The sequence below is a fragment of the Canis aureus genome, chromosome 15 (assembly GCF_053574225.1).
Source record: "Canis aureus isolate CA01 chromosome 15, VMU_Caureus_v.1.0, whole genome shotgun sequence".
Taxonomy (NCBI): domain Eukaryota; kingdom Metazoa; phylum Chordata; class Mammalia; order Carnivora; family Canidae; genus Canis; species Canis aureus.
In genome coordinates, this window is record NC_135625.1 from 10659177 (window position 1) to 10685466 (window position 26290).

Here is a 26290-nt window from a genome sequence, read left to right on the forward strand (position 1 = left end):
GGATGCTGTTGATGCCCTTGAGACATGGGGGGACACGCAAAGTCCTGCCTCACAGCGATGCTTCCTCCATTGGAGCAGCGCTTCCATCCTCTCTGCTCATGAGGAGATAGGAGTCCTGCTGCTGGAGAGTCATGATGGGAGCTCCTGAGTGGGGATGGGCAGTGTGGGATGATGTGTCACAAAGGACAGCGGCCTGTTCTTCTCTGAGGTTGGTATGTGCTCCAGGAGTGCCCGCCAATGACCTTCACACGTCAAACAGCCAGTGTTCACACACATAGAAGGTGGGAGGCAACATCATGGGCACCAAGGGAAAACTGGGTGCAAATCCACCCTACTCAACTGCCACTGGTCAGAGAGGAAGTGGAGCCCCGCTTCCACCAGGAGGCCCATGGAGCCCAGGGAGTCCCCAAGGGCACAGCCCGGGAAGCAGCGCACACTCACCCTCACATAGTCACAAGATTCCGTGTCTTCCTTCCAGGTGCGCTTCTGCCCCTCCTGGGGTCTCCTGGGGAACCTGTGGAGCAGGCCCTTCCTCTGCTCGGCTTCTTGCCTGCACGAGAAATCAAAGCAGGGAAAGGAGTAGGAACTCCCTTCCCTGGCTTCCAGCCGGACACCTGCTTGGGGCTTGGGCCAACCTGGTCCTTTCCGTCCTCAGCCAATCTACGCCCACCTCTGCCCCTCGTCCTAACTACAGGGAGCTGAACAGGTCGTCCAGGCAGTTTCTTACATACAGAGTCTGAAAAGGTCTGCCTTGGCATGTGCCAAGCTCCATACATTCACTGGTGCAGGGACACTGCTCCAGCCACAAACCCCACACCAAATCAGCAGGGACAGCTCCATCACCCAAATGTGGCCCCTCTTAGCCTGGGAGCTCCTCTGGCTGCCTCGCCCTGCCTGGCTCTGCCCGCAGCCGCCCTGCACACTGTGCATGCACACGGACTCGGGGTCTGTCGTATCAGCCCTGGCGTTTGGGTCACAAGCCCCATTCCTCACCTTCGTCTCCCTGCCTTCTCCCTCTCAGCCTGGTTCAACAGCCCAGCCTGGTGCCGCTGGTCCCGCTGACTCCCCAGCTCCACATTCTCCTTCAGCCTCCTGGAGCTCAAGGCAAGGGGAAGGAAGGTTGCACCCCAGTGTGTTACCGGGCATCTGGTGCTTGGTGCCTTGTGTTCAAGGTCCCGCGGTCTTGTACAGGTAAAATGAGGCATATAAACACTGGATTTAGGATATAGTCTCTTGTAGGAAAGGGAGTTTCAAAGGAATGTTTCCCAAAAACATTAAACCAGTGAGAGAATTCCTGTTGTGGTGGACCCGGGCCACACCAAGGCAGAAACTGGTATTCATCAAAACATTCACAATCTTTGTAGATTGGAATCATAGTCCAGAGAGATAGAAGTGGAGAAGCCAAGCAATGGATGCCATATTCCCAAATAATTGGTTTCAGCTACAAACATTCTGCTGGTGAGGAGAACGAGTTCCTATGTGATACCTGAGCTCCTTTGGGAGAGTGATCTTCCCTGTCCTAGAGCACTAACGTCTAACACTCCTTGGCTCCCTTGGGGTTACTCAAAGGAAAGGACATTCAAAAAGGTTTCCTCTGAACATAGAAACTCTGAACAAATTCTGTTGAGAAAGGTGCAGGGACAGTTGAGGTGGTTGAGAATAATCTGAAAGTTGCCTGTTGTGGGAGGCAAGAATAGGAGCTGGGCTGACCTGAATGGTCTCCGTCAGGGAGGGACCACACCCAAATCCCGTAATCCAATCAAGCAATTAGAGTGGATTAGAGGACTTTGTGCCTTATCCCAGGGCCCAAAAGCCATAAAGGTGGAGGTGAGGTTCACTATCTGACATTTGGAAACTGGCACAGTGAGAGGAGCATCCCTTTGCGACCCGAAGCTCCTGGTTGAATGTATCTTGTGGACACTGTTTCTGCAGACATGGAGGCTGCCCACCTCCACCCCTCAGAGGAGCCTCAGTTCAGCGCCTCTCCCAAACCCCAGTCATGCTGGTCAAGGAGAGGCGGTGCTGAAGTCCACGGAGGACCCTCTGTGCCCGAGACGACATCCCCTGCATCAAAGACACTCTCCTCCCCGACTGACCCGTTGGCTCCCGCATCAGCAGGACTGCCTCCCACCAAGATGCCTCTGAGTTGGAAGAGCCTTTCCCAGGTGGGAGCCGGGCTTCAGAACATGGGCAACACTTGCTATGTGAATGCGACCCTACAGTGTCTGACCTACACAGAGCCCCTCGCCAGCTACATGCTGTCCCAGCAGCACGGGACCACCTGTAGGAGGCAGACATCCTGCATGCTGTGTAGCCTGCAGGCTCACCTGACGCGGGTTCTCTGCCATCCTGGACGTGTGCTCCGGCCCCTGCCACTCCTGCTCGCCGCCTTCCACAGACACAAGCAGGAAGATGCCCATGAGTATCTCATGTTCATTCTGGATGCAATGCAGCAAGCATGCTTGCCTGAGGACAAGCTCTCAGACCCTGAGTGTCCTCAGGACAGCACCCTCATCCAGCAACTCTTTGGGGGGTACTGGAGGTCTCAAATCCAGTGTCTCCACTGCCAAGGCATTTCGAGCACTCTGGAACCTTACCTGGACATCAGCCTGGACATCGGGGATGCTCACAGCGTCAGCCAAGCTTTGGAGCAGTTGGTGAAGCCCGAACTGCTGGAAGGTGAAAATGCCTACCATTGTAGTAAGTGTCTGGAGAAGGTGCCTGCGTCCAAGGTGTTGACTTTGCACACTTCCCCGAAGGTCCTCATCCTGGTCTTGAGACGATTCTCAGACTTGACAGGCAACAAAATGACTAAGGAGGTGCAATATCCTGAGCGCCTTGACATGCAACACTGCCTGTCTGAGCAGAGGGCAGGACCCTTGGTTTATGTGCTCTATGCCGTGCTGGTGCACGCTGGGAGGAGTTGCCACAGCGGACATTACTTCTGTTTCGTAAAGGCAGGAAATGGCCAGTGGTATAAAATGGATGATGCTAAGGTCAGCGCCTGTGATGTGACTTGCGCGCTGCGCCAACCTGCCTATGTCCTCTTTTATATGCAGAAGACTGATCTGGAGAGAGACCTTGGGAGGGAGTCAGTCGAGGAGGGAGGACTCGCATCTCCCGAGGCAGACCCCACGGTGGTGGGTGGGGCCTCAGGAGAGCCGGCAACGGATCCCTCCGTGAACCTTCCTGAGTTGGAGGAGCGTGGGGAAGAGACCTCAAGGCAACAAATGACATTAGACCAGTGGAGATGCCTCCAAGAATGCAACCGCCCTAAGCCTGAACTTAATGTCAGGAGAAGAGAAATTGCTCTTCCTGCGAACGCAGTCATCCTTCACCACTCCAAATACAGACCTGAGATGCCGAAGAATCATCCTCAGCAGACCGTCGACCTGCTCACCACTGCGGCTGGGATGCTCCCACCTCAGGTGGCCGGGGACGTGGCCAAAGTCCCGCGTGTGCCAGGGAGAGCCCGACCTACCAAGAGGACGAGCAAGAAGGGACAGAGGTCTGGGGAAGCAGTCCAGGGATGTGTCTCCTAACTTTGGTGCACATGGGCGCACACACCCACACACACATCGTCACTCACACACTCCAAACCCGAACACAGTCCCATACTGGAAATATTTTGTGTTGTGTGAAGTGTGTGTTCTGTATGTATGGAAGAACCATCTATCTGGTGTGTTCATGGGATATGGCCTTCAACTGAAACTAGGAGACACTGATATTTAAACCTGGGTCTTTGTCATGATCTTATATTGGGATAGTGTGGATTTCATATGGGGTCAATCCAGGAACCTGCCTCTCCTTCAGCCTTGTGGAGAGTGGGGGCCACTTGCAGGTGAGAGGCAGTGAGCAGTCAGGGTTGAGAGTGGATATGATGCTGAGGACCTGGGGTTGAAGTCAGTATGTTTGACCCTCTCCTCATGCTCCCCACTTCCCAATGCTTTTCTTCTATTTATATTGAAAGAATTTTGTCTGAACACATAAGTATGTATTGGGTCTTGCTAGCGATGTGTCTTGGTCAATGCTTGGAAATTGTAGGAAGGAAATTAAGTGCTTACTTTTGGGGCAATAACTGCATCCAGACCTGATTGAACCACAGTGATTTTATTATGTTCCCTTCACTCTCTCCCACATTAAGACTGAAGAGAAACAAACTAACAAGGACTCTTATTCCAAAGGGAAATGCCCAGCCTCCCACTGAACATAACTTTTTATGACTATTTTGCTACCATCTGCTCTGTGGCACCTCCTGACCCAGAAGCAGTGGACTCTGGATTTCAGACCAGTTCAAATTCAAATTTGGACCTGGGTTGATACCTCTGGAAAACAGTGCCAAGTTCATGAGTCTAGCAAAAGCTTTTTGAGGTCAGGTTATAGGTGTTCTGTGTTATCATTTCATTTCTTACAGAGGAGTTTGACAAGTTCTTTGTAGAATGGAAATTATTGCATGACCAGCAAACGCCTCTGAGTGTGACCGTAGATGTGCAGTTGTAACATCACATCATAATGTTATTTTCACTCTGTATTCAAACTTGGACATGCACCCTTACTGGAGAGTAAGGGACAATAGGATCTGTGCAGAAGAAATCACGCTTTTTTTTAGATTTTCATGTAACAAAAACAGATTAGAGATATAAAGTGTCAGGGTTTCTTTCATGTCTGGAAATTGTGTTTCTTTTGACCATTATAGTTTACTGTGTCATAAAAAGTGAGGGAACCTGTGTGCATGTCTTGCCAAGAGTTCCGTAAGAGGACCTGCAGGTATCCCCGTCCTCTGAAGACTGTCATAGGGAATGAGACAGCTCATGGACTCGGGGACTTGTCCTCCACAGCAGAGGACCCTGAGGAGGTGTCTGTGGGAATGAGGATATGTCTCCACCTGGACTGTTGTGGTGAACCAGCAATTCCTCCGCTGAACTGGATGGAAACGGTCAAGTCCACCACGTGCTGAGTGTCCTGCTTTTGTTCGCCTACACATACACTCCCTCCACTACACAGATGCTACAGTTTTTCGTTAGGTAAATCTATAGGACTGTCAAAGCGTGCTTCCCAATCCGGAATGTCAAGTTTGTCTTAGTGTAATCCATTTTCTAACAAATGTAGGGAAATCATCCTGGCAATTTGTAACTTGGTTGTAAATAGAAATTAACAAGTTAATCTGAAATTGTTTTATAAATGTCTGAATTTCTGATTTAGAAAAAGATCCCATCCAGAGTTCTGCAAATTACACCATGTTTTCTCCTAGAAGACATTTTCTGTACTTGTTGATATTATTTCTCTGAAATTGTTATGTAAAATATTGCATCTGCTTTGTTTGTTTTTGCTCTAAAATGTTATTACGAAGTTGTGTGGTTTTTTATTCTTAATAAAAAATTCCCACATATGATTTGGTGTGCAGGCTTTTTCTCCCCACTATTTCAGAACCTTGAAACAGTTGTTTTATTTCCAGGCTGGCTCCTCACAGAGGCTTCTTTGCCTGCTTCCCCTGAGTGGAATTCCACAGCCACCTCTAGGTCACCTGCAGCTCAAATTCATATCCTCCCCCCATGGGAATTTCTCACTCCTACTCACTGGCTCAATATAGGGGAAGCGCCAGCAGCCATTTAAGAAGAAATGCAATGGGACATAGGGACATTATTCTTCAGGGTCTCTTCAATTATGAGAGCTCTGACCAGGAAGATGCTTGTATGAGAAATTAAGGGGGAGGAGTAGATTGAACCAGAAGCACACCATCTCTGCCCAAGGCTAGCAGAGACCCCTAGGAGGGATGACGGGAGATGGTTGGATAGCACACTGTGGGGACGGTGGAGGCTGGGCAGTCAGCAGATGGATTCTCTGGTTAGGTGTCTGGACGTCAATGCTCATCCTGTCCAGGTATCCATTAGTCACTCGAGGGGTGTCTCTCTATATCAAGATCTATTAGTCATGAGGACAGACCAAAGAATCTGCAGAGCGACCCACAGAACAGATTCACGAGTTCTTTTTTTTTTTAAGATTTATTTATTCATTCATTCATTCATTCATTTATTTATGATAGACAGAGAGGGGGACAGAGACACTGGAGGAGGGAGAAGCAGGCTCCGTGCCCGGAGCCTGACGTGGGACTCGATCCCGGGTTTCCAGGATCATGCCCTGGGCCAAAGGCAGGCGCCAAACCGCTGAGCCACCCAGAGATCCCCAGATTCATGAGTTCTTTCCTGGGAAACTGGAATTGCCAATCCTGGATGGAGTTCTAGGTGGACCTCATACCTGTTTCCAGGCTACAAAGTGTTGAGTCCTGGCTCCATCAACCTGCGGCAAGATTTCAGGCTGGAATTGTTTTCACAATAGAAATCTGGGCTGAAACTGGGTTTTGGGGACAGCCCCAAGGCTAGATTCCATGGCAGTATATGGAGGTTTAATCTGGGAGGCCACATCCAATTAATGATCTTTGAGCTTGACAAGGAGGGTAGGTTCCTGGCCATGGTGGGTGAATGTAAGCAGAAGGATTACCTGACTCCCCTTCCTGAGCTTTTCTGTTGTCCAGCAGGAGAAAACAAAGTCAGGACTTTTCACAGGAGATATCCTAGGGCATGTGTCTCGTGGCAGGTTTGAGCTCAGGCAGGAGACAGGAAACAGCTTCTAGGGAGATTGTCTCCTCCTGTGAGGTGTGCATCATCCCATTACCAGCTGCTCCAATAGAAGACACCACAGATGGACCACATCTTAGCTCTGCCTCTCCACTTCATAGAAATCAAGCACAGTAAAGGCATGGAGATGAGAACAATCCATTCCACGGTGATATTATTAAAAGTGCTCATTTTAATGGGAAAAGAACCCCACCCCTGTGGTGATAAGGGGACATAAAATACATTAGCCTCCTGTTATCAGAGGGTCAGATGAGAAGGTTTCAATACAGTGTTTTAGTTTCCTTAGAAGAAGCCATTGCATTCACTCTTCTGGCAGTGGACCGAGCTAATCCTGTCTTCAGAGTGTAGGGATAGAGGAACATTCCTCAGCATCTTAAAAGCCATCTACGGAAACAGCTCAGCAAACATCATTCTCAATGGGGAAACACTGGGAGCCTTTAACCTAAGATCAGGAACAAGGCAGGGATGGCCACTCTCACCCCTGCTATTCAACATAAGATACCTAGGAATCAACCTACCCAAAGAGGTAAAGGATCTATACCCTAAAAACTACAGAACACTTTTAAGGAAATGGAGGGAGACACAAAGAGATGGAAAAATATTCCAAGCTCAAGGATTGGAAGAAGTAATATTATGAAAATGTCAAGGGTACCCAGGGCGATTCACACATTTAATGCAATCCCTATCAAAACACTGAGGACTTTCTTTAGAGATTTGGAACAAATGATCTTAAGATTTGTGTGGAAATAGAAAAGACCCTGAATAGCCAGGGGAATATTAAAAAGAAAACCATAGCTGTCTTTAAAATTTTTAGTGATACTGTGTGTGATACACAATTTGGAATATATATGGAATCAATACATTTTGTTGCATTAGGGATTTTTCCATTTGGAGACATCTCAGTAAATCAGTTCCACGTGGTGGCTCTAGCATGTTGGGGCTCACATGTCAGCGATCACACAGAAGCAAAGAATTGAAGGACACATGGAACTTGAAGACTCCATAAGCAAGGGAGGGAACTCGGGGAGAGAATGGAATTTTAAGAAATCCCTCACGGAGGAAGAGCATGGAGTGAAGACACTCTGGGTGCACAGACGGGAGACGGTGGTGGATAAGGAAGAGCCCCGCCGTCAGGAGGGAATCCGATGCTGCCAATTCCTTCCAATGTGGCTGCTTTTGCCCTTGGAGTGTCCTAGATAATGTCTGGTTGAGGGCCTTGCTGTCTCATGCTTCTTACCTGGAAATGAAAAATAACGCCAGACATGTGGGTCTCAGGAATGTGGGAGGGAGCCCCGAATCCAGCAGCACGGCCACTGGGGAGTCTCCTTGAGAATCTCTCTCCCTCTCTTTGTCGGGCCCCCTCTCTCCCGCTACTCTGTGGTCTCTCTCTGGTCTCTCCCTGTCTCAAACAAATAAACAAATAAATCTTAAACAGAAACAAACAATGAAACGTGTTCATGTCTTGGCATCTATGTCCCCACATCCAAGTCGATTAGATCCAGGGAGCCCGGTGTTACTCAGTATTTCAGGGTGTGGGAAGCACTGAGTCCTTTGCACTTTGCTACACTGACCTCCTCCCTCGTGTCCGATCCACCTCCCAACTCAGAGACATTTTCAAGATTTTTCCAACAATGTGGTTTGGTTTTGGGGTCTGCCGTGCACAGTCTGGATCCCTGCTCAGTGAGAGGCTCCATCTCACTCTCCAACTGGCACAGATCTATCCGCTTAGCTCTCTATCTCAATCTGTCTGATGAATAAATAAAAATTTTAGAAACCCTGATATTTTCTCTACAAAATTCAAACTGTCACATTATTTTTCTAATAACTGTGATTCGTGAATGTTATAATTCATTCTTAAAGGAAATAATGGAAACATTAAATGCATGTATATGTCACCAAAGTTTAAAACAGCATGAGAATGGCCTCCCAAATCATAAGAATCTGTATAATCATGCATTAATTACCTTTCAACAATGCATTAGTCAATCTTGCCCCTAAGAAATATAATTGTTACATAGCACCCATTAGTTAACCTCAAAACCCACATTCATTCAGTGGAGAATGTCTTTCTGAGGTGTCACCCAAGGACCAATATTGGAGTGGAAGTGATCTGAAATCCTGTGCCCACCTCTTCCTTGTCAGGAGATTGTTACACAGACGGATGACTGTCAAGTGTTCTGGACAGGTTAGAGTTGCTGGGATATGGAGCAATTCCCTGTGGGAGATGGGTCCTTGCCAGGCACCTTCTCTTCAGTCAAAGGTGGGGGTGGATTGTGAAGGGGCTGTGATTCAATCAACATGATCTAATCAGGCAGGATGCATTTAACTCCTGAAATATAAGCATTTCATTGCCTCTTTGCATTTCCAAATATTATCAAACGCCGGGTTTATAGGTTAACTTCTCAATATATATTTTGTGCCCATAATTTCCTGAAAAGAAGTCTGTCGCCATACAAGGCTGTAGTTCATTGACTTACACGGTAGTTTGTCATTTCTTTGTGTAGGTGCTCTGGGTTTTCAAATCGGTGCTGGTTGTATATGACCAAAAACATTGCTGCCAACACTCCACCCACGCTGGTTTGGACAAATGGTCTTTCAATATAAAGAGAAGATAAGCAATGGGATGAGGGATGCATGAGGACACGGTCAGACATGCTCACACTGACCCCAGGTCCTCAGCATCATTTCCACACTCAAAGCTGGCTGCTCACTGCTTCTAATCCTGCCACCTTCAAGTGGCCCCATTTTTCCCCAAGGCTGAAGGAGGGGAGGATTCACCCAATGTGCTTCCAACTGCGCTAAATCCATCTATTACTAATATCCATAACCTATACCAGCTTGCTCAGATAACTCTGTCGTCTTCCATATCTGGATGAGAGTGGATTTTGCTTTGGGAAGATAGGTTTGGCTCTGTTTGGTTGGGTTTGCTTTGGTTTGGTTTGGTTTGGTGTTTTGATGGCAGGGAAGCAAAAGACATGTAAGGTGACTAGAGGGGGAGAACAGGCCTGCTCAGACCTTCTTCCGCTAGCCTTTCTCTCTGGACTCCCTGTGCACATGGAAGGAATCCTCTCAATTGCACATGAAGTCCCAATTCTGCTGGAGAGCCCAGCATTAAAGCCCTATGCTCAAGCCTGCCTGCATCCTCACCCTTGCGCCCTATATTCCTGCAAGTCCAAGAATTCTTAGGCTACTTTGCTAGTTCCAATCCCAGCATCCCCTCATGATGATAGGCCTTCGCACCCTTGGACCTCTGGGATCTTCTGAGGCTTCCAGAAAGTAGGGAACATTTCTATTACTGCACACATCCCATGAGTGCCCAGGAAGCTACATTTTCCTCAGAAGCCATGAGATAGCAATAGGGCAGCATCCATGGGATGAGACATGGGCTTGAGGCTCAAGGGGCCAGACTCTGACCTGGGTCACATAATGATTGCCTGAATGGGAGTTACTTAGGGGTTGGGGGTGGGAGAAGGATCACACACTGTGGCTTTTCTACTGCATTCTGACTTTTTAAACCCTAGTGTGCTCATAGAGGAGCTCTTCTACCTCCACCTACAGGCATCTGCACAGACAGAGGGAACACCCTTAAACAGATGCTTTGGAGTGAGAAAAGAGCAGTCAGTTGTTTTTCCAAAAAAAAAGAAATTCTCTAAATACAAGTATGGAGGTGCTTGGTGTGGTTTGGTTTCATTTGGCATGGTGTTGTATTGTTTTTTCCCATGGGCCCATATCAGAGATAACCCTGAGAAAGAGAGACAGAGAGAGAATGAGATAGATAGATAGATAGATAGATAGATAGATAGATAGATAGATAGATGATAGATAGATAGATAGAGACCGTGGCCTTGGTCTCGTGCTATTTGGACGACTTGTCAACCATTGCCTCCTTAGGCAATCATCAGGAGGGTAAAAAATCTCCTTGCCCAGGTCTCAGAAAGGAGGCATCATGATCCAACATTAAAGATGGATCCAGAATATGTATAGAGGGAAACCACCCACTCATCCCATTAAAGACCAACCTGTGACCCAGGGCCCATACAGTACACAGGGCTCCCTCACAGGGTGCACAGGGTCAATGTTCCCTATGCAGTACTTCACCAAGGAGACTGGGTTTGCAGGAGACCCTCAAAGTCTACATATCCCCCAAAACTATCACGCTGTTGTCTCCTCTCAGTTAATTAAGGCTGGAGGAATTAAATTAACTATAGAGAGTTTCAGAATTGCTGAGATTAAAAAAACCCAGAAACCAAATCAAATGAAACACATGCATGCTATTCATCAGTGGTAACATTTTATTAAGGGAAATAAAACACTACACACGATTCTAAATTATGGCTGAGAATAATCGAAATGCGCAGATGAAATATTGCCCATCACAGTGCCCACAAAGCTACCACCACAGTCTAGAAAACTCATCTCAGGAGAAAACACAGTGTCCATTTGCAGAGCCCACAGGGGCTGTTCGCAGCTGAAAACCCAAATGCAGACAAGTGTATGCCAATGAGAGCTTAAAGTCTGAGTTTCTATTTCCATTGGAGTGACAAGTGCTCATTCGAAATTCCCTCCACTTCTTGGAGAATCTATTTGCTGAAGAGAAAATTGACATTCCAGAGGGAAGAGTAGCCTTCTCCACAGCACACGGATTTCCCTAAAAAAAGTGCATTGTGTGCCTTTGGGGTTCAGTGTCTGTGCACGGCCCCAGGAGCATGAGAGGAAGCAGGCTGTGGACCCGGAAATTTCCATGCAAAGCAGCTGAGCAAGTGTTGATTCCCCACATGAGTCCAGGAGGGGCCACGTCCTCAGGTCCGCAGTCACCCCGTCAGGGTGCAGTGGGGTGGAGGACAATGTCCGAGGCTAGGAGCTGGCTCATTCACTCTCAGTGTCTTCTGAGGATGAGGACACCTGTAGGTCACCGTGGAGGACACTCCAGGGGCCACAGACACAGGCTCCGTCCGACATGTGGGGGGCAGGGGGGCCCTGAGCAGGGCCTGGCTTCTCGGGAGGAAGGAATGAGGGAGCTGCGAGGAACCGGGAGCTCCAGCAGCTTCTGTCCAATCTGGTGAAGACCATTCTCAGGGGCTGAGTGGGGGCCCGCGCAGAGGGCGGCCGTGGGGGCTCGGTGCACGGCTGCAGCATCTCCAGGTGACGTGTGGCAGGTGTGGGCTGGGGGCCCTTGCTTGGCCGGAGGGCAGGTGTCTTCCTGGGCTGCCGGGGCCCGGCTGTGCATCCACGGGCATGTCTGCTTCCTGGAGGACACAGACTCCCGGAAATCCCCACAGGGACTTCCTTTATGATCCCGGAGGTGTGCTGGCTGGGGCTCCATCACGGTTTCTTTCAGGGGTTCTGGGACCTGTCTAGGGGCATCTGGGCACATTTCTTGCCTGGAGTCTGGAGGAGCATTTGGGAATTGTCAGCCAATGCGTTGCTGACAGCGGGACGGGTGTTCTCAGGATACTTGGGTGGTGCCTGGGTGTGTCCCAGCCCATGGCCCTGGGAGCCAGCCTGGGGACCCTCGAGGGAGACTCTGCAGGGCCTCTTGGTTCTCTGCTGCACAACCAGGCTGTCAGCCCTGACACAGGGTTGGCGAGCCGGCAGAGGGGTGTCAGCGATCGGCACTTCCTGGGCACTAGGACGTCCACCAGGTGGGCTGAGGCTAACTGAGGGCTTCTGAGACGAGAGGTGGAATGGGACCGGAGTCTTATGTCAGGGGGCTGAGTACGTGGTTCCATCGGCAGGGCAGGCTCAGGGATAGAAGGCCTCCTCTTGGTGTAGACGAGCATCGGCATGTGTGGACGCTGTGGGAAAAGAGAACACATGGGACTCCATGAGTTTGGCCCCGGCACCAAGGCAAAATGAACATTCAGGAAAGAAACCAACAAACGCCCACGACCTTAGTAACCACCCCCTCCCCCGGAACAGGGAAAGAAAGAGTTGGGATCTGTTGACCTAGGAGTAGGGAATCTGGCTGCAGGGCTCGTCCAAACAAATGCCTGACAGGATGCTGTTGATGCCCTTGAGACATGGGGGGGACATGCAAAGTCCTGCCTCACAGCGATGCTTCCTCCATTGGACCAGCGCTTCCATCCTCTCTGCTCATGAGGAGATAGGAGTCCTGCTGCTGGAGAGTCATGGTGGGAGCTCCTGAGTGGGGATGGGCAGTGTGGGATGATGTGTCACAAAGGACAGCGGCCTGTTCTTCTCTGAGGTTGGTATGTGCTCCAGGAGTGCCCGCCAATGACCTTCACACGTCAAACAGCCAGTGTTCGCACAAATACCAGGCATAAGGCAACATCATGGGCACCAAGGGAAAAAAGTGTGCAAATCCACGCTGCTCAACTGCCATTGGTCAGAGAGGAAGTGGAGCCCCGCCTCCCCCAGGAGGCCCTTGGAGCCCAGCGAGTCCAGAAGGGCACAGCCCGGGACGCAGTGCACACTCACCCTCACATAGTCACAAGATTCCGTGTCTTCCTTCCAGGTGCGCTTCTGCCCCTCCTGGGGTCTCCTGGGGAACCTGTGGAGCAGGGCCTTCCTCTGCTCGGCTTCCTGCCTGCACCAGAAATGAAGGCATAGAAAGGAGAAGGAACTCCCTTCCCTGGATTCCAGCCGGACACCTGCTCGGGGCTTGGGCCAACCTGGTCCTTTCCCTCCGCAGCCACTCTACACCCACCTCTGCCCCTCGTCCTAACTATCGGGAGCTGAACAGGTCGTCCAGGCAGTTTCTTACATTCAGAGTCTGAAAGGGTCTGCCTTGGCATGTGCCAAGCTCCATACATTCACTGGTGCAGGGACATTTGTCCAGCCGCAAACCCCACACCAAATCAGCAGGGACAGCTCCATCACCCAAATGTGGACCCTGTTAGTCTGGGAGCTCCTCTGCCTGCCTCGCCCAGCCTGGCTCTGCCCGCAGCCGCCCTGCACACTGTGCATGCACACGGACTCGGGGTCTGTCGTATCAGCCCTGGCGTCGGGTCACAAGCCCCATTCCTCACCTTCGTCTCCCTGCCTTCTCCCTCTCAGCCTGGTTCAACAGCCCAGCCTGGTGTCTTGGGTCCCGATGACTCCCCGGCTCCACATTCTCCTTCAGCCTCCTGGAGCCCAAGGCCATGGGAACGAGGGTCGTGCTCAGTGTTTTATGGGGCATCTGGTGCTTGATGCCTTGTGTCCAATGGCGCCACAGTCCCTGCACTTCACCTGTGGGAGGAAGGGGCAAGGGTCAGTGCATCCACTCAAATGCCAGTGAATCTGTCAAGCACACGAATGGGAGGCCATCCTCATGGAGTGGCACATGGGATGAGGACAGGGGACATCCTATCTGGCTAGTGAGGTGTCAGTATAGTGAAGACCTCTGGATGCTTACTCCCCATCCCGTGGAAGGAAGGAAAGGGGAAGAGGGATTGGAGGTGTCAGGTGAGGACAGGTGGAAACATCATTAAGACTCGGGACAAACACAAGGCTCGATCTGATCTTATGGTGCCCTGGGGCTGATGCTCAGAGCCTCTGAGTGTCCCAGTGTGTAGCCTGGGGGATTTCCTGCCCATGTCACGATGGACAACTGAGTCCGGGCCACGATCTTCTGGGAGCCTAGCCTGTCTCAAGACTCCTGGCAGAGCTCCTGCTTCAAAACCCATGCCAGCCTCCCCACTCACCCTGGGATCCTCCTCCTCTGGACTGGGAACTCTGAGGGCCTGTCCTGCTATCTGTGGCCTCTTGCCTTTCTGGGGTCTCAAGGGACTGTCGGGCCCAAGGTGGGCATGACCAGCCGCCATCAGTCCCACCTTCTGGAGGGACAAGTCAGTCTGCTTCAGGGATGGGTTTCGGGTAGCCTGAGGGAAAAGAAACAAGAGAGTCCTATTCACCTGACCTAGGCGTCCTCACTGTACCATCTTCCCAAGAGGCCTTAGTGAGCTTCAGGACAGTCGTGCCAAACACATTTCCCCCTGTCACTTCTCTTTCCTCCTTCCTGCCTATGCTCTCCTGGCCAAGCCACATCCCCGCTCTGAGGAAGGCCGCCCTTAAGGAAGGACTCTTGTTGACACTATCATTAAGTCTCTCCAAATCCCCTGTGGGAACAAAACCAGGGACGGGACCTCTCACGATTGAGGTCCAGTGGGATGCACCATGGAACACGCAAAGGGCAAAAGCGTCAGGAAAGTGGGCTTCCCTCTCTCATATCTGAATGCCCCTTGTGACTCCAGAGGAAGCCATAGTTAAGTCCAAATTCATTGGGAAAACACATTCTTCTCTACTCGATGGGAAGCTGCCTATCTGAACACTTCCATTCCATGTGTTCGTGGCAGTGCCCCCAATTAACTGCCATTGAAGGTTTGGGAGGTGAATTTCTTTTCACCTTGGGAACCAGGTAATTCTTCTATTGAAAAAAAGGTCAATTATTTATGGGACAGTGAGTGTGTGTGTGTGTGTGTATGAGGGAGAGTGATCACCTGAGCTGTACGAAGGACAGAGGGAGAAGCAGACACTCAGTTATCAGAAACCCAGTGAGGGCCTGGATCCATCTCCAGAGCCTGAGATCACAACCCGACCCAAGTCAGTCCCTGAAAAAACGGAGCTGCCCAGGCACCCTGATCCTGTGTCTTCTCTAGGTCTGCAGGGCCCAGTGAGACATTTACAGGCCTTCTGTACCTGCTCGTCCACCACCCCACACCAATGTGACACCTGAGGCCCCATTCCACTGGCATTGGAACCTCCGGGTGTCCAGGGCATTCACAGCCATGCCTTGGTTCAGTCTCTGTCCTCAGAACATGTTAGACCAGAAAGAGTCCTTAACCCGTGGAGGAAGGGCCAATCCCTCCATCATTTCCTCACTGTCCCATTGCTCTGTCAGGGAAGGTCGGACCAGTGGCCCGAAAACTCACCTGAAGTGCACTTGTGGTCCTCACGCCCATCAGGAGAGGCTGAGAAAGGTCCTGGACAGACTCCGCTGCAGGAGACTGGGTGTCCCGTGGGAGAGAGGGATGGTCAGGAATGGCCACTTCTGTGCTCCCGGACTTTTATACTGCCCCAAGGTCACGTGACATTTCAGCCACTTGAAAGACATCCACCTAATCCTCTTAGCTGCTGCAGGGATTGAGCCAATCAGCAGCTTCAACAGGCTAATGATGTCCTCATGAGAGCGATTTCTATGACTCCGTGTGTGTGCCTGTGTGTGTGTCTCTGTGAATGGAGGTGAGAGTCCATGTGGATTTGGTGGAGATTGGAATTTCTGCAAGTGAAATTATATTGGTACATTTTAGCGTGGGAATTAACCTCAGGACTCATGTTTCCTGAACCATTGGTATTTTACCAACACTTCTGCTGAATTTAGACCTAATGGTATTAAAAATGGGGTCAGGGTTTGAGGTTATTCAAGATGTTATATCCATTTTGTCAACTAACTTTCAGTTAAAAACTGAAATGTAAAGAGCAAGATCTTCCAATCGGCTATAATCGCTTGATTGGATTAAGGGATTTGGGTGTGGTCCCTTTCTCATAGAGACCTTTCAGTCCAGCCCAGGTCCTAATCTTGACTCTCTCATCAGACAGCACCTTCAGGTCTTTCTCAACCTCCCTAACTGCCCCTGCTCATTTCTGAACCGAATTTGATCAGTTTCTATGTTCAATGGATATCTCTATGAATGTCCTTTTTCTTCCTCAGTAACCTCAAGCGAGCCAAGGAGTGTTAGTCGTCAGTGCTCTAGGACAGGGAAGATCACTCTCCCAAAGGAGCGCAGGTATCACATAGGAGCACGTTCTCCTCACCAGCCAGAATGTTTGTAGCTGTAACCAATTATTTGGGAATATGGCATCCATTGATTGGCTTCTACACTTCCATCTCTCTGGACTATGATCCCAATCTACAAAGATTGTGAAGGTTTTGATGAATACCAGTTTCTGTCTAGGTGTGGCCCGGGTCCACCACAAGAAAAATTCTCTGGCTGGTTTTATGCTTTTGGGAAACATTCCTTTGAAACTCCCTTTCCTACAAGAGTCTCTATTCTTAATCCAGTGTTTATATGCCTCATTTTAACTGTTCCTCAGGGAATTCCACCCCAATATCCTTTATATTCTCTTGATTCAGTTGGAATATGTTGTAGGCTTGTGCCTTTTTCCACATTGTGGGCTTGGCAGGTGCAGATGCAGGTAGGAGGGCACCTGGTTAGCTTGTGGTTTGAAAGTGTCATTATGGCTTCTTCCGCCCACAGAATTGGTAGTGTCTGCTGAAACATTTTTGAGTCGTCACGACAATTCATTCCTACTTGTGACCATGATCCTTTGCATTGGGAAAGGAGGCATCTTTGTGCAGGATAGAATAGTGAAGAATAATGAAGTATAGGAAATTGTATAAGTCTAGGAAAGGTTGAAACCTAAGTCTATTTGTCTTCTTTACTGACCAGAGGCCAAGAGAAACAGGAACATTTTGACAGGCCTTGGTCAGTGACTGGGCTTCACAAGCCCTGGGGCCCTGGTGAATTCTTGATGTTCACTTGTCATCCCTGGACACTAAGAGAATAAAAGTGTCATCTCTGAAGCCACCATGTTTTAGGATATTGATTCTGTACCCATGGAGTTCAATAAAAGCTTGTGTAGGATGTTCTATATGATATCTCCATTTTTACCTGAAAGTTTTAATCCCTGAGCCTAACCTGCCAATGAAGACACATACTGAGACCCCTGATGAGACTGTCCAGTCCCATTCCACATCTCCTCTGAGTAGCCCTAAAGTTAGCCTCAGCCCACCTGGTGGACCTCCTGGTGCCCAGGAAGTGCCGATCGCTGACACCCCACAGCCAGCTCGCCAACCCTGTGTCAGGGCTGACAGCCTGGGTGTGCAGCAGAGTCTCCCTCGAGGGGCTCCAGGCTGGCTCCCAGGGCCATGGTTAGGACACACCCAGGCACCACCCAAGTATCCTGAGGAGAACACCCGTCCCGCTGTCAGGAACGAATTGGCAGACAATTCCCAAATGCCCCTCCATACTCCAGGCAAGAAATGTGCCCAGATGCCCCTAGACAGGACCCAGAACCCCCAAAAGAAAGCGCGGTGGAGCCCCAGCTAGCACACCCGCAGGAGCATCCAGGGAGCCCCTGTGGGGAATTCAGGGAATCTGTGTCCCCCAGGAAGCAGTCGTGCCTGTGGATGCACAGCCGGGCCCCCGCAGCCCAGGAAGACACCTGCCCTCTGGCCATGCAAGAGCCCCCAGCCCACACCTGCCACATGTCACCTGGAGATGCTGCAGCCATGCACCGAGCCCCCACGGCCGCCCTCTGCGCGGGCCCCCACTCAGCCCCTGAGAATGGTCTTCACCAGATTGGACAGAAGCTGCTGGAGCTCCCGGTTCCTCGCAGCTCCCTCATCCTTCCTCCTGAGAAGCCAGGACCTGCTCAGGGCCCTCCTGCCACCCACCTGTTGGACGGAGCCTGTGTCTGTGGCCCCTGGAGTGTCCTCCACAGTGACCTACAGGAGTCCTCATCCTCAGAAGACACTGAGAGTGAATGAGGCAGCTCCTGGCCTCAGACATTGTCCTCCACCCCACTGCCACCTGACGGGGTGACTGAAGACCTCAGGACGTGGCCCCTCCTGGACTCATGTGGGGAATCAGCCATTGCTCAGCTGCATTGTGTGGAAATTCCCGGGTCTACAGCGTGCTGCCTCTCATGCTCCTGGAGCCATGCACCCACCCCCAAAACACACCTTGTACTTTCCTTAGGGAAATCCATGCACTATGACAAAGGATACTCTTCCATGTAGAATGTCAATTTTATATTCTGCAAATAGATTCTCAGGCTCGCGGCGGCTCCCTGCAAGATGCATGTCTCCTCTTCCCACCTCAGGGTGCAGGGGCCTTGGCCGGGAATGGGCATCTGATCGCCCTGATGAAGTCCAGCCGGACGGAGTTGCTGGAGCACAAAGTCCGACAACTGCTGCTCACCTTGCAGCGCAGAGATGTCATCTCCATTTGCAGCTTCTTAGACGACTATCGTGGATTCGCCACCACGGACGAGGTGCTGGACCTGCTGTTCACCGAGTGAGCACCTGCCCCTCCGCAGCCCAGGGCTGGGCCACCTGCTGGTGGGGAGGCTGGGGATGGTGTGAGCTTCCCGGCCTCGGGCTGCTCCCCCACCTGGAGCAGGGTAACCCAGGGCCTAGCAGGTCCTGGAGGGCAGCCCCGGGGCCTGGCCTGTGGCGGGTCGGCCAGAGGGGCTGTGCCTGTGCTCAGCAGCCATCCTCCTCACTTGTGAGGAGACTTGTGCCTCCTCCACCCATCACCAGGGTCCTGAGCTGGCCTGTTTCCCCATTGAAAGGGAGGTTTGAGAGTCCATCGGGGGTCTGTGTCCTGGGGCAACCAGACCGGGGGACCCCGGGGTGCCTCAGGCCCACTAGGATATGGGCCATGGGCCTGGCCGGAGCCCTTTCATGCTCAAGCCTTCAGGAGTCCCCAGCAGGTGCGGGCGATTCTCTGGGAGCTGCCCGTGGCCCCACGAACAGAGGTGACGGCTCCCGGGGCTCCAGCCTAGTCGAGGTCAGAGGGTGACAGCCTCCATGATGAGAAGTCACGTCCCCAGCACAATTCATGGGATGCCCCCGCCCTCCTCTAGGTATGGGTGCATCGTACATGCGTGGGGTAACAATGACATGGTCCTGCAGCGCTGGAAAATGTGAGTGACTCCGGCTCCTGCAGGAGGGCCTTCCCTCTCCAGGAGGGCAGCGAGGGGGCTGTGGGGTGGGGAGGCTGCACCCTCACCCCACACATCTGCAATTCCCGTGACAGGGTAAAGGTCTAAGGCCCCTTCTGGAAAAGAGCACAGGAGAGCGGTGGATGGGATGCGGGCTTGGTGGGAGGCATTGGGACCCCTAAGGAGTCCTTCTCCATGCCCCCCAACCCTCTCTCTGCCCCACACCTGGGGCCAGAGCAGAGAGGGTGGGAAGCATTGCACTCCCCAATCTGGTAGCACCTGGACCCGGGGGCACAGCAGGTGCTCAGGAGGGCTGGTGGGGGCTCCCGGACCAGGCGGCCCCCGCCCCGTGGGAGATGGGAGATTAGAGTCAGTGGAAGGACACCCCCAGGGCCCCCTCGGGAGGGAGGCAGCCCAGAGCCACAGGAGGGAAGTTGGCGGTCCTGGGCAGTTCCTGGCAAGCCCTGGCAGGACACAGAGCCCGAGCCCTCCTGGCTTGGACCTACCCAGAAGACAGTGTGTGCAGTGAGGGCAATGACAGGCCAGATGCCCCCCGTCCCCGTACGCCTGCCGGTGGACTCAAGGGGCAGTTGGGCAGGGACCAGGCTGAGGAGGGACCCCCGCTTCCCCAGGAGAGATGGTGATGGTCACTCCACTGGCCGTGTGCTCCCCAGCACAGAGGCTGCGTGCCAGCCCCTCCTCGGGGAGCAGGCCTGTGGCAGGCAGGTCCGCCAGGTGGCAAGGGGACGAGGATCAGGACTTGCCTCCAACATCCTGCAAGGGATGCCGGGTCCCTGGGTCCTGCAGGGCTTCCTCAGGACACCTGTGAGTGATGGTGCCCTGTCTTCTGACACCTGTGCCCTCCTGTCCCTCCCCAGGGCCATCTCCTGCATGCTGGAAATATGGCTGGATTATTTTCGGGATGAATTTTGTCAGCTCCCAGAATTTCCCTCCCTGAGGATGATTCTGGAATTCATGAGGCAGCGCATGCCAGGCTCGGACGTGGAACTCCATGCCCGGCGTTACCTCCAGCAATTCAGACGCCTCCAGCAGTGGAGCCAGAGGGAGTGGCCGAGCGGGGACAGGGGGTGCCCGGCGGATCCAGCCTCTATGCAGCTGGGCCGGGAGCAGGGGGTGGGCTCACACCCCACCCCACGGGCTGTGGGCTGGGGACACCTCCTAGGGCTCTTGCCCCCACACATGTGGAGCAGTGGGAAGAGTGGCCTTGATTTGGGAGGAACGTGGACAGTCTGCCCTGATGGTGATACTTTGTCTTCTTGGAGCTACAGCTTTGGACCGAGCAAAACACCCTGAACCCGCTCTGGAGTGTGCCCCAGCTCTGACCGTGGGGCCTACTGCCCCGTCGGGGCCTGAAGGGATCGAGGCCATCCTGGCTGCTGGGGCTGAGGGCTTGGCCTGCACTGAGGTACCCACTGGGGAGGCAAAGTCGTCACTGGTCTAGTTCACTGCTCCGCCCTGCAGGAGCCCCCTGCACCCCTGCGAGCCTGGAGGAGGAGCAGGTGCCACCCCTGCTCTCGAGGTCATGGATGTGCCCGAGCAGCCTCCTAACTCGATGGAGCAACCAGCCATAGGACCGAAGCAACCCTGTGAACCACCTCGGGAGCCCGCCCCAGCTCCGACTGTGGGGCCTGCTGAAGCTTCAGGGTGATGGAGCTGGTCCTGGCTGCTGGAGCTGAGGACTTGGTCAAAGCCGAGATGCTGGCTCCTGAGTTTAAGGTAGTGCAGATGCTGGTCGAACCTATGATTCCCTGCCCCGATGAGGAAGAGCCACCTGCACCCGCGGCCACCCCAGAGGAGTAGGCCCAGGAGCCTGCAATTGGAGTCCCCAGAGTGTCAGAGCCACCACCTGCCTCCGGAACAACCTGCTTCGACCCCTGAGCAGCCCCCTGGTCACCTCGGGAGCCCGCCCCAGCTCCTGCCGCGGGGCTCGTGGTGGCTATAGCCCAATGGAGCCTTCCCCTCCCTGTCATTGCATTGTTACTCTATTTTATGATTTTCGTAAACCTTTTGTAAGGGCTTATATATTTTATTTGTAATAAGGGATAAGTTAACCTGGTACAAAATTTACTCTGATGCTTCTGAATTTCACATCGTGGTACTTTAGGTCCATTCACAGTGTCGCAAGCCCCCTGGCCCAGGGCGCCGAGGGACACAGCCGAGGATCCGTTGCTCCCCCGGGACAGGCAGAGGCCGGGAGGACCCAGGACAGCCAGGTCACTCCTGCTGCCAGGCCCAGAGCTGTGCAGGTCAGCAGCCCCGCCCTGGAGCACCCAGGCCCTGCACACTGGGGGCTGTTGTAGTTACTGCGGGAGCTGACTCCAGGGCTGCACAGCTGGCTGCCTGCACTGTTGTTGTCCCTCCTGGTGTCACCCTGTACCTGGGACTGAGCAGGGGGCTCACAGGATAAACTCCCACTGATCCGTACACCTGGCAGAAGGCGGGGCAGCTCCCCAGGTACACACACCTGAGAATCAGCACAGCAGGACCCTCCCCCAGAAGAATTGCTAGAAGGTAAGGGGAAAAGCCAGTTATTGACCAAGCAGCACTGGAAAGTTCCAGGGGAAGTGGCGGGATTTACAGTATATAGAATCAAGATTTGTGGTTTCCTGCCTTGTTAATTTTCCCCATTCTCACTGGTGTGAGGTGGGATCTCATGGTGGTTTTGATTTGTATTTCCCTGATGGCAAGTGATGCGGAGCATTGTCTCATGTGCGTGTTGGCCATGTCTATGTCTTCCTCTGTGAAATTTCTGTTCATGTCTTTTGCCCATTTCATGATTGGATTGTTTGTTTCTTTGCTGTTGAGTTTAATAAGTTCTTTATAGATCTTGGAAACTAGCCCTTTATCTGATACGTCATTTGCAAATATCTTCTCCCATTCTGTAGGTTGTCTTTTAGTTTTGTCGACTGTTTCCTTTGCTGTGCAGAAGCTTCTTATCTCCATGAAGTCCCAATAGTTCATTTTTGCTTTTGTTTCTCTTGCCTTCATGGATGTATCTTGCAAGAACTTGCTTTGGCCAAGTTCAAAAAGGGTGTTGCCTGTGTTCTCCTCTAGGATTTTTGATGGAATCTTGTCTCACATTTAGATCTTTCATCCATTTTGAGTTTATCCTTGTGTATGGTGCAAGAGAGTGGTCTAGTTTCATTCTTCTGCATGTGGATGTCCAATTTTCCCAGTACCATTTATTGAAGAGACTGTCTTTTTTCCAGTGGATAGTCTTCCCTGCTTTGTCGAATATTAGTTTACCATAAAGTTGAGGGTCCACTTCTGGATTCTCTATTCTGTTCAGACTTTTTGGTAAAACTAGAATCTGCATTCACAGCTTTCATATTTGTATCTTTACCTAAATTCACTAGAGATGGGTTCCTTCTGCAAACACTTGCTTCTCCTATTATAAAAAGAAAGGGAAGTGTAGCAGCCTCGAGGGAAATGCTACTGTTAACCCATCACCAAAGAAGAGGATCTTTATCACATAAGCAAAATAGTAGCCCCAGAATGGCCTAGAACAAATCTATGCACAGAGGAAAATAAATTCTCAAATGGTAAGTCAGGAACGTTTGGGGGAACACTCATGGATGGGTCTTTTCTCCCCTCTTTTTTATAACCTTTGTCTAATGCATGCCTCAAGGATAGTCACTCTCGAAGATCAAATATTCCATTCACTTTCCAGGTGAAAGCCTTCATTCATTCAAATCTTTCAAAATAAATTGATTGCATATTTATTATGTACCAGGCACCGTTTAAGCAAACAAAACAGATAAGGGTCACAGCCTCATGGATCTCACATACTAGTCAGAGAGTCAGATAATAAGCAAATAAAATAAAGTTCAATTTTTACACCATCAAAAATGCCCTGAAGGGTCTCTCATTTTCCAATACACACAATCATTATAATTGACAAGCTGACTGCACGATATGTTGAATCTAACTGGGTAAGATAAGGAAATCATTATTCTCAGTATGAAACTAAAAAGATCTACTTTTTTTTTATTACCATGGTGTGAATTAGTGACCCAATTAAACATCTAACTCCCAAAGCACACCTGTCATCACCAGTGCATTAAATAACAAGGACAAGAATCCATTTTAAGTGCAATTTCTTCCATGTCTGGAGCACTTTTTAGAATGCTTTCATAAAGCAGTGTCTTATTCTTCTGAAATAATTACATTCTCTCAGGCATTGGATTCATAATCTACTCGTAGCCTAAAAATCCACATTTGAATTTGATCATGGTTTTTTGAAGAAATTAAAAGACTTAGGCACTGCAAAGAATTTTACTTTAAGCAAACCAGGGGTTGGGTACCCTGACGTTGGCCACAGAACCTGACACAGGAAGAATACAAATGTATTTTTGTGCCCATCTCCCCACATGCGCCCAGCACTGTGCAATTTACAGGCATGATTGCATGAAATCTTGCAACAACGCTGTAAAGCAAGTGGTGATGATATCTCAATTTAATAGTTGAAGAGAAAGAGTCTACATGGCTTTCTCAAGACTGTGTTGCTAGTAAGTGATGTGGCTCGGGGCGCTTGAGGCAGAAATTCATGCTCCCTCTCTATATCCCTTTTTTTTCTTGGGCATATCACATCTGGGATTGGTATCTGTATCCCATGTGAGCACGAATTATCAACTTTAGTGTGTTCTTTTAAAAATATGGTAGTGTGTTTCATGAGTTGGTATTTGTTGAACCCAGGGAATGTTGTGCAGAACTACATGATCTACTGACAAAAAAAAAAAAAAAAAAAAAAATATATATATATATATATATATATATATATATATATATATATATATATTCCTTGACTTCTTCATATATAGCACTTTTCTGTGAATGTATTTCTCAAGGTTTAAATCTGGAAAATACAATTCTGAACAATTGGGCGTGTGTATCAGTACTAAAGACTTGGCTGCTTGACAGTCCCCGTCGCATGACCATCAGCACCGGCGGGCTTCTGGACCTTGGCCCCTTCCCAGGCCCTGGGAACGCATGTTCCCACATGGCCCACCTGTATTCTTTCTGGGATTGTGTAATATTTACGTAACACTGTATGAAGATTTATAGAAGCAAGTAGACATGTGCCCACTTTTCACTCCCCTCCACTGAATGAAGGCAAGTTTCCAGGTCTTTTATTGTCCCTTGAGCAGCATCAAATATTTCTTGCCATGTTTCTTACCCGGTCATTAATACTCTTATTGCAAACATGCCTGGAGGCGATGTCGAATCCCCTTGCAATTGCATCTCTCTCTGTGAGAATTCTTTTGCTTGCACCTGCTTTGTTTTGACATGTACATTTTCCTTTGGGAGCCATATTCAAGAAAAACTAGAAAATCCTAGGTTTAAAAATATTGCCTCAAGTCCCCTGTACAATGCTGCCTGCCTTTCACTCTATATCCAAAGGTAGATCTATAATGTTCTTAATGCTTGTCACTGGCTCAGGGGTTCTTGTAAGAAAGCCCCGAGGCACACATCTAAAACTCTATGCTCTGTGTTTTTCTGTTTGTAAGTCACACATCACACTAAGGAGCTGGATGACCCAACCATTCCTCATCTGTTTCCAGTGAAATACTTGGGGGTGCCTGGCAAAATGGCAGGTGTCATTTCCCAGAAAACCTTACATTTCACAACATACATAACACTATTTTAATATTAATTCTTGATGATTTACCTCCTAAATTTTGAACAAAAGGAGTATTATTTTGGATGCTTTTATGTAAGCCATTTTTCCTAAATATCACGGAATTGTGACTTCATTTCTTAAAGTAGTTTTGTTTCTGGATCTATCCGAGGGAGAAAAAGAGCAGGAAGTGCTTTCTAGAGTAAATGCCAGTGCTCCCTGGAATCTGACGTTAAATAAGGCACTTTGGAAGGACAGCACACTTACGGCGGGTTGTGAGGTTTTGTGTTAAAACTCGTAAATTCTCTACCCACAAACGTAGGAGACAAAGGTTTTCAAGCTTTACAAGCTCATTTTGATTTTTGTAATGTAGTTTGAAGGAATCTTTTCTGGAACAGCATTCTACGCTCCCATCTTCCCAACACACACACAGTGCCTATCCAATAGGAATATATTTTACATCTCTGTTCTTTTCTTTGTTAGGGGACATAACTGCTAGTTTCTGGGGAAAAAATGATACACAAATGTTTGTGAACAGACCCCCTGTCATCTATCACAATGCTTGCTCTTCATCCCAGAGAAATTACCTGGAGAACTTGATGCCAATGAATTGCATATCTGAGGTATTATTCGTCCCATATCTTTGGGAAATTCAGAGAACTGAGACTTCACTTTTTTTTCTATCAAGAACAGATCTTGTCTTACATGAATGCTGTGATCTTAAATACTTCAACATTCCATGATGATGTGAAGCATCCATTTTATATATTTTCAGGGATATCGGTGTCTTTTGGGGGATCACCCAGTTAAATGCAACTCATAACAACTTAATTCTTGGGATATCACACTTTATCACATGCATTCTCTGCGATTTATATTAATCTAGCTACAAGAAAGGAGACAATAATCATCGGATTGCTTAGGGTTAGATTCATAAGAAATCTGCCCATTTTCTTGCTCTAATATTTTCTTTTACTTAATGATGAGACTGGGGCTTGGGTATACTGCAAATTTTGATAATTCGCTCACAGTACAAACACAGTCTAGAATTTGTATAGACAAAGTTACTGACACTAGGGAGGGGGTGTCCAATATTTGGTGTCTGGTTAGGGCAGTACATTGGTCTGTGCCAGCATCCATGTTCAGAGACTCGAAGCATCTTCATGCTCCCTGACTAACTTGGGAGCACACGGGGACCAGGTGACAAATGAATTCCTGACTAAATCTGTCTGTAACGGGCCCACTCAGTCCACAGACCCACCCCATGGCTATGTCTTCAGTTCTTTTTTTTTTTAAACAAACACCCTTGTCTTATTCTTTTTTTTTAAATTTTTTATTTATTTATGAT

At 50.0% G+C, this 26290-nt stretch overlaps 1 protein-coding gene across 1 annotated transcript; it reads left to right on the plus strand.

The window, feature by feature from the left end:
* Window positions 1–1934: 1934 nt before the first annotated feature.
* LOC144284133 (ubiquitin carboxyl-terminal hydrolase 17-like protein 17) lies at window positions 1935–20766 on the plus strand. Its single transcript, XM_077848478.1, has 5 exons — window positions 1935–3508; window positions 16288–16310; window positions 18406–18632; window positions 20264–20438; window positions 20594–20766. Exons 1-5 carry the CDS (start codon window positions 1935–1937, stop codon window positions 20764–20766), a joined length of 2172 nt encoding a protein of 723 aa, XP_077704604.1.
* The last annotated feature ends 5524 nt before the right edge of the window (window positions 20767–26290 follow it).

Bases quoted from the DNA above. Each gene is read 5' to 3' on its own strand.
- LOC144284133 (XM_077848478.1), top strand. From the start codon at position 1,935: ATGGAGGCTGCCCACCTCCACCCCTCAGAGGAGCCTCAGTTCAGCGCC. The intron at 16,311-18,405 runs GTTAGTCGTCAG...TTCTGCAAATAG, and splicing joins CCTCAAGCGAGCCAAGGAGT to ATTCTCAGGCTCGCGGCGGC. The intron at 18,633-20,263 runs GTGCTGGACCTG...TCCCTCCCTGAG, and splicing joins GATTCGCCACCACGGACGAG to GATGATTCTGGAATTCATGA.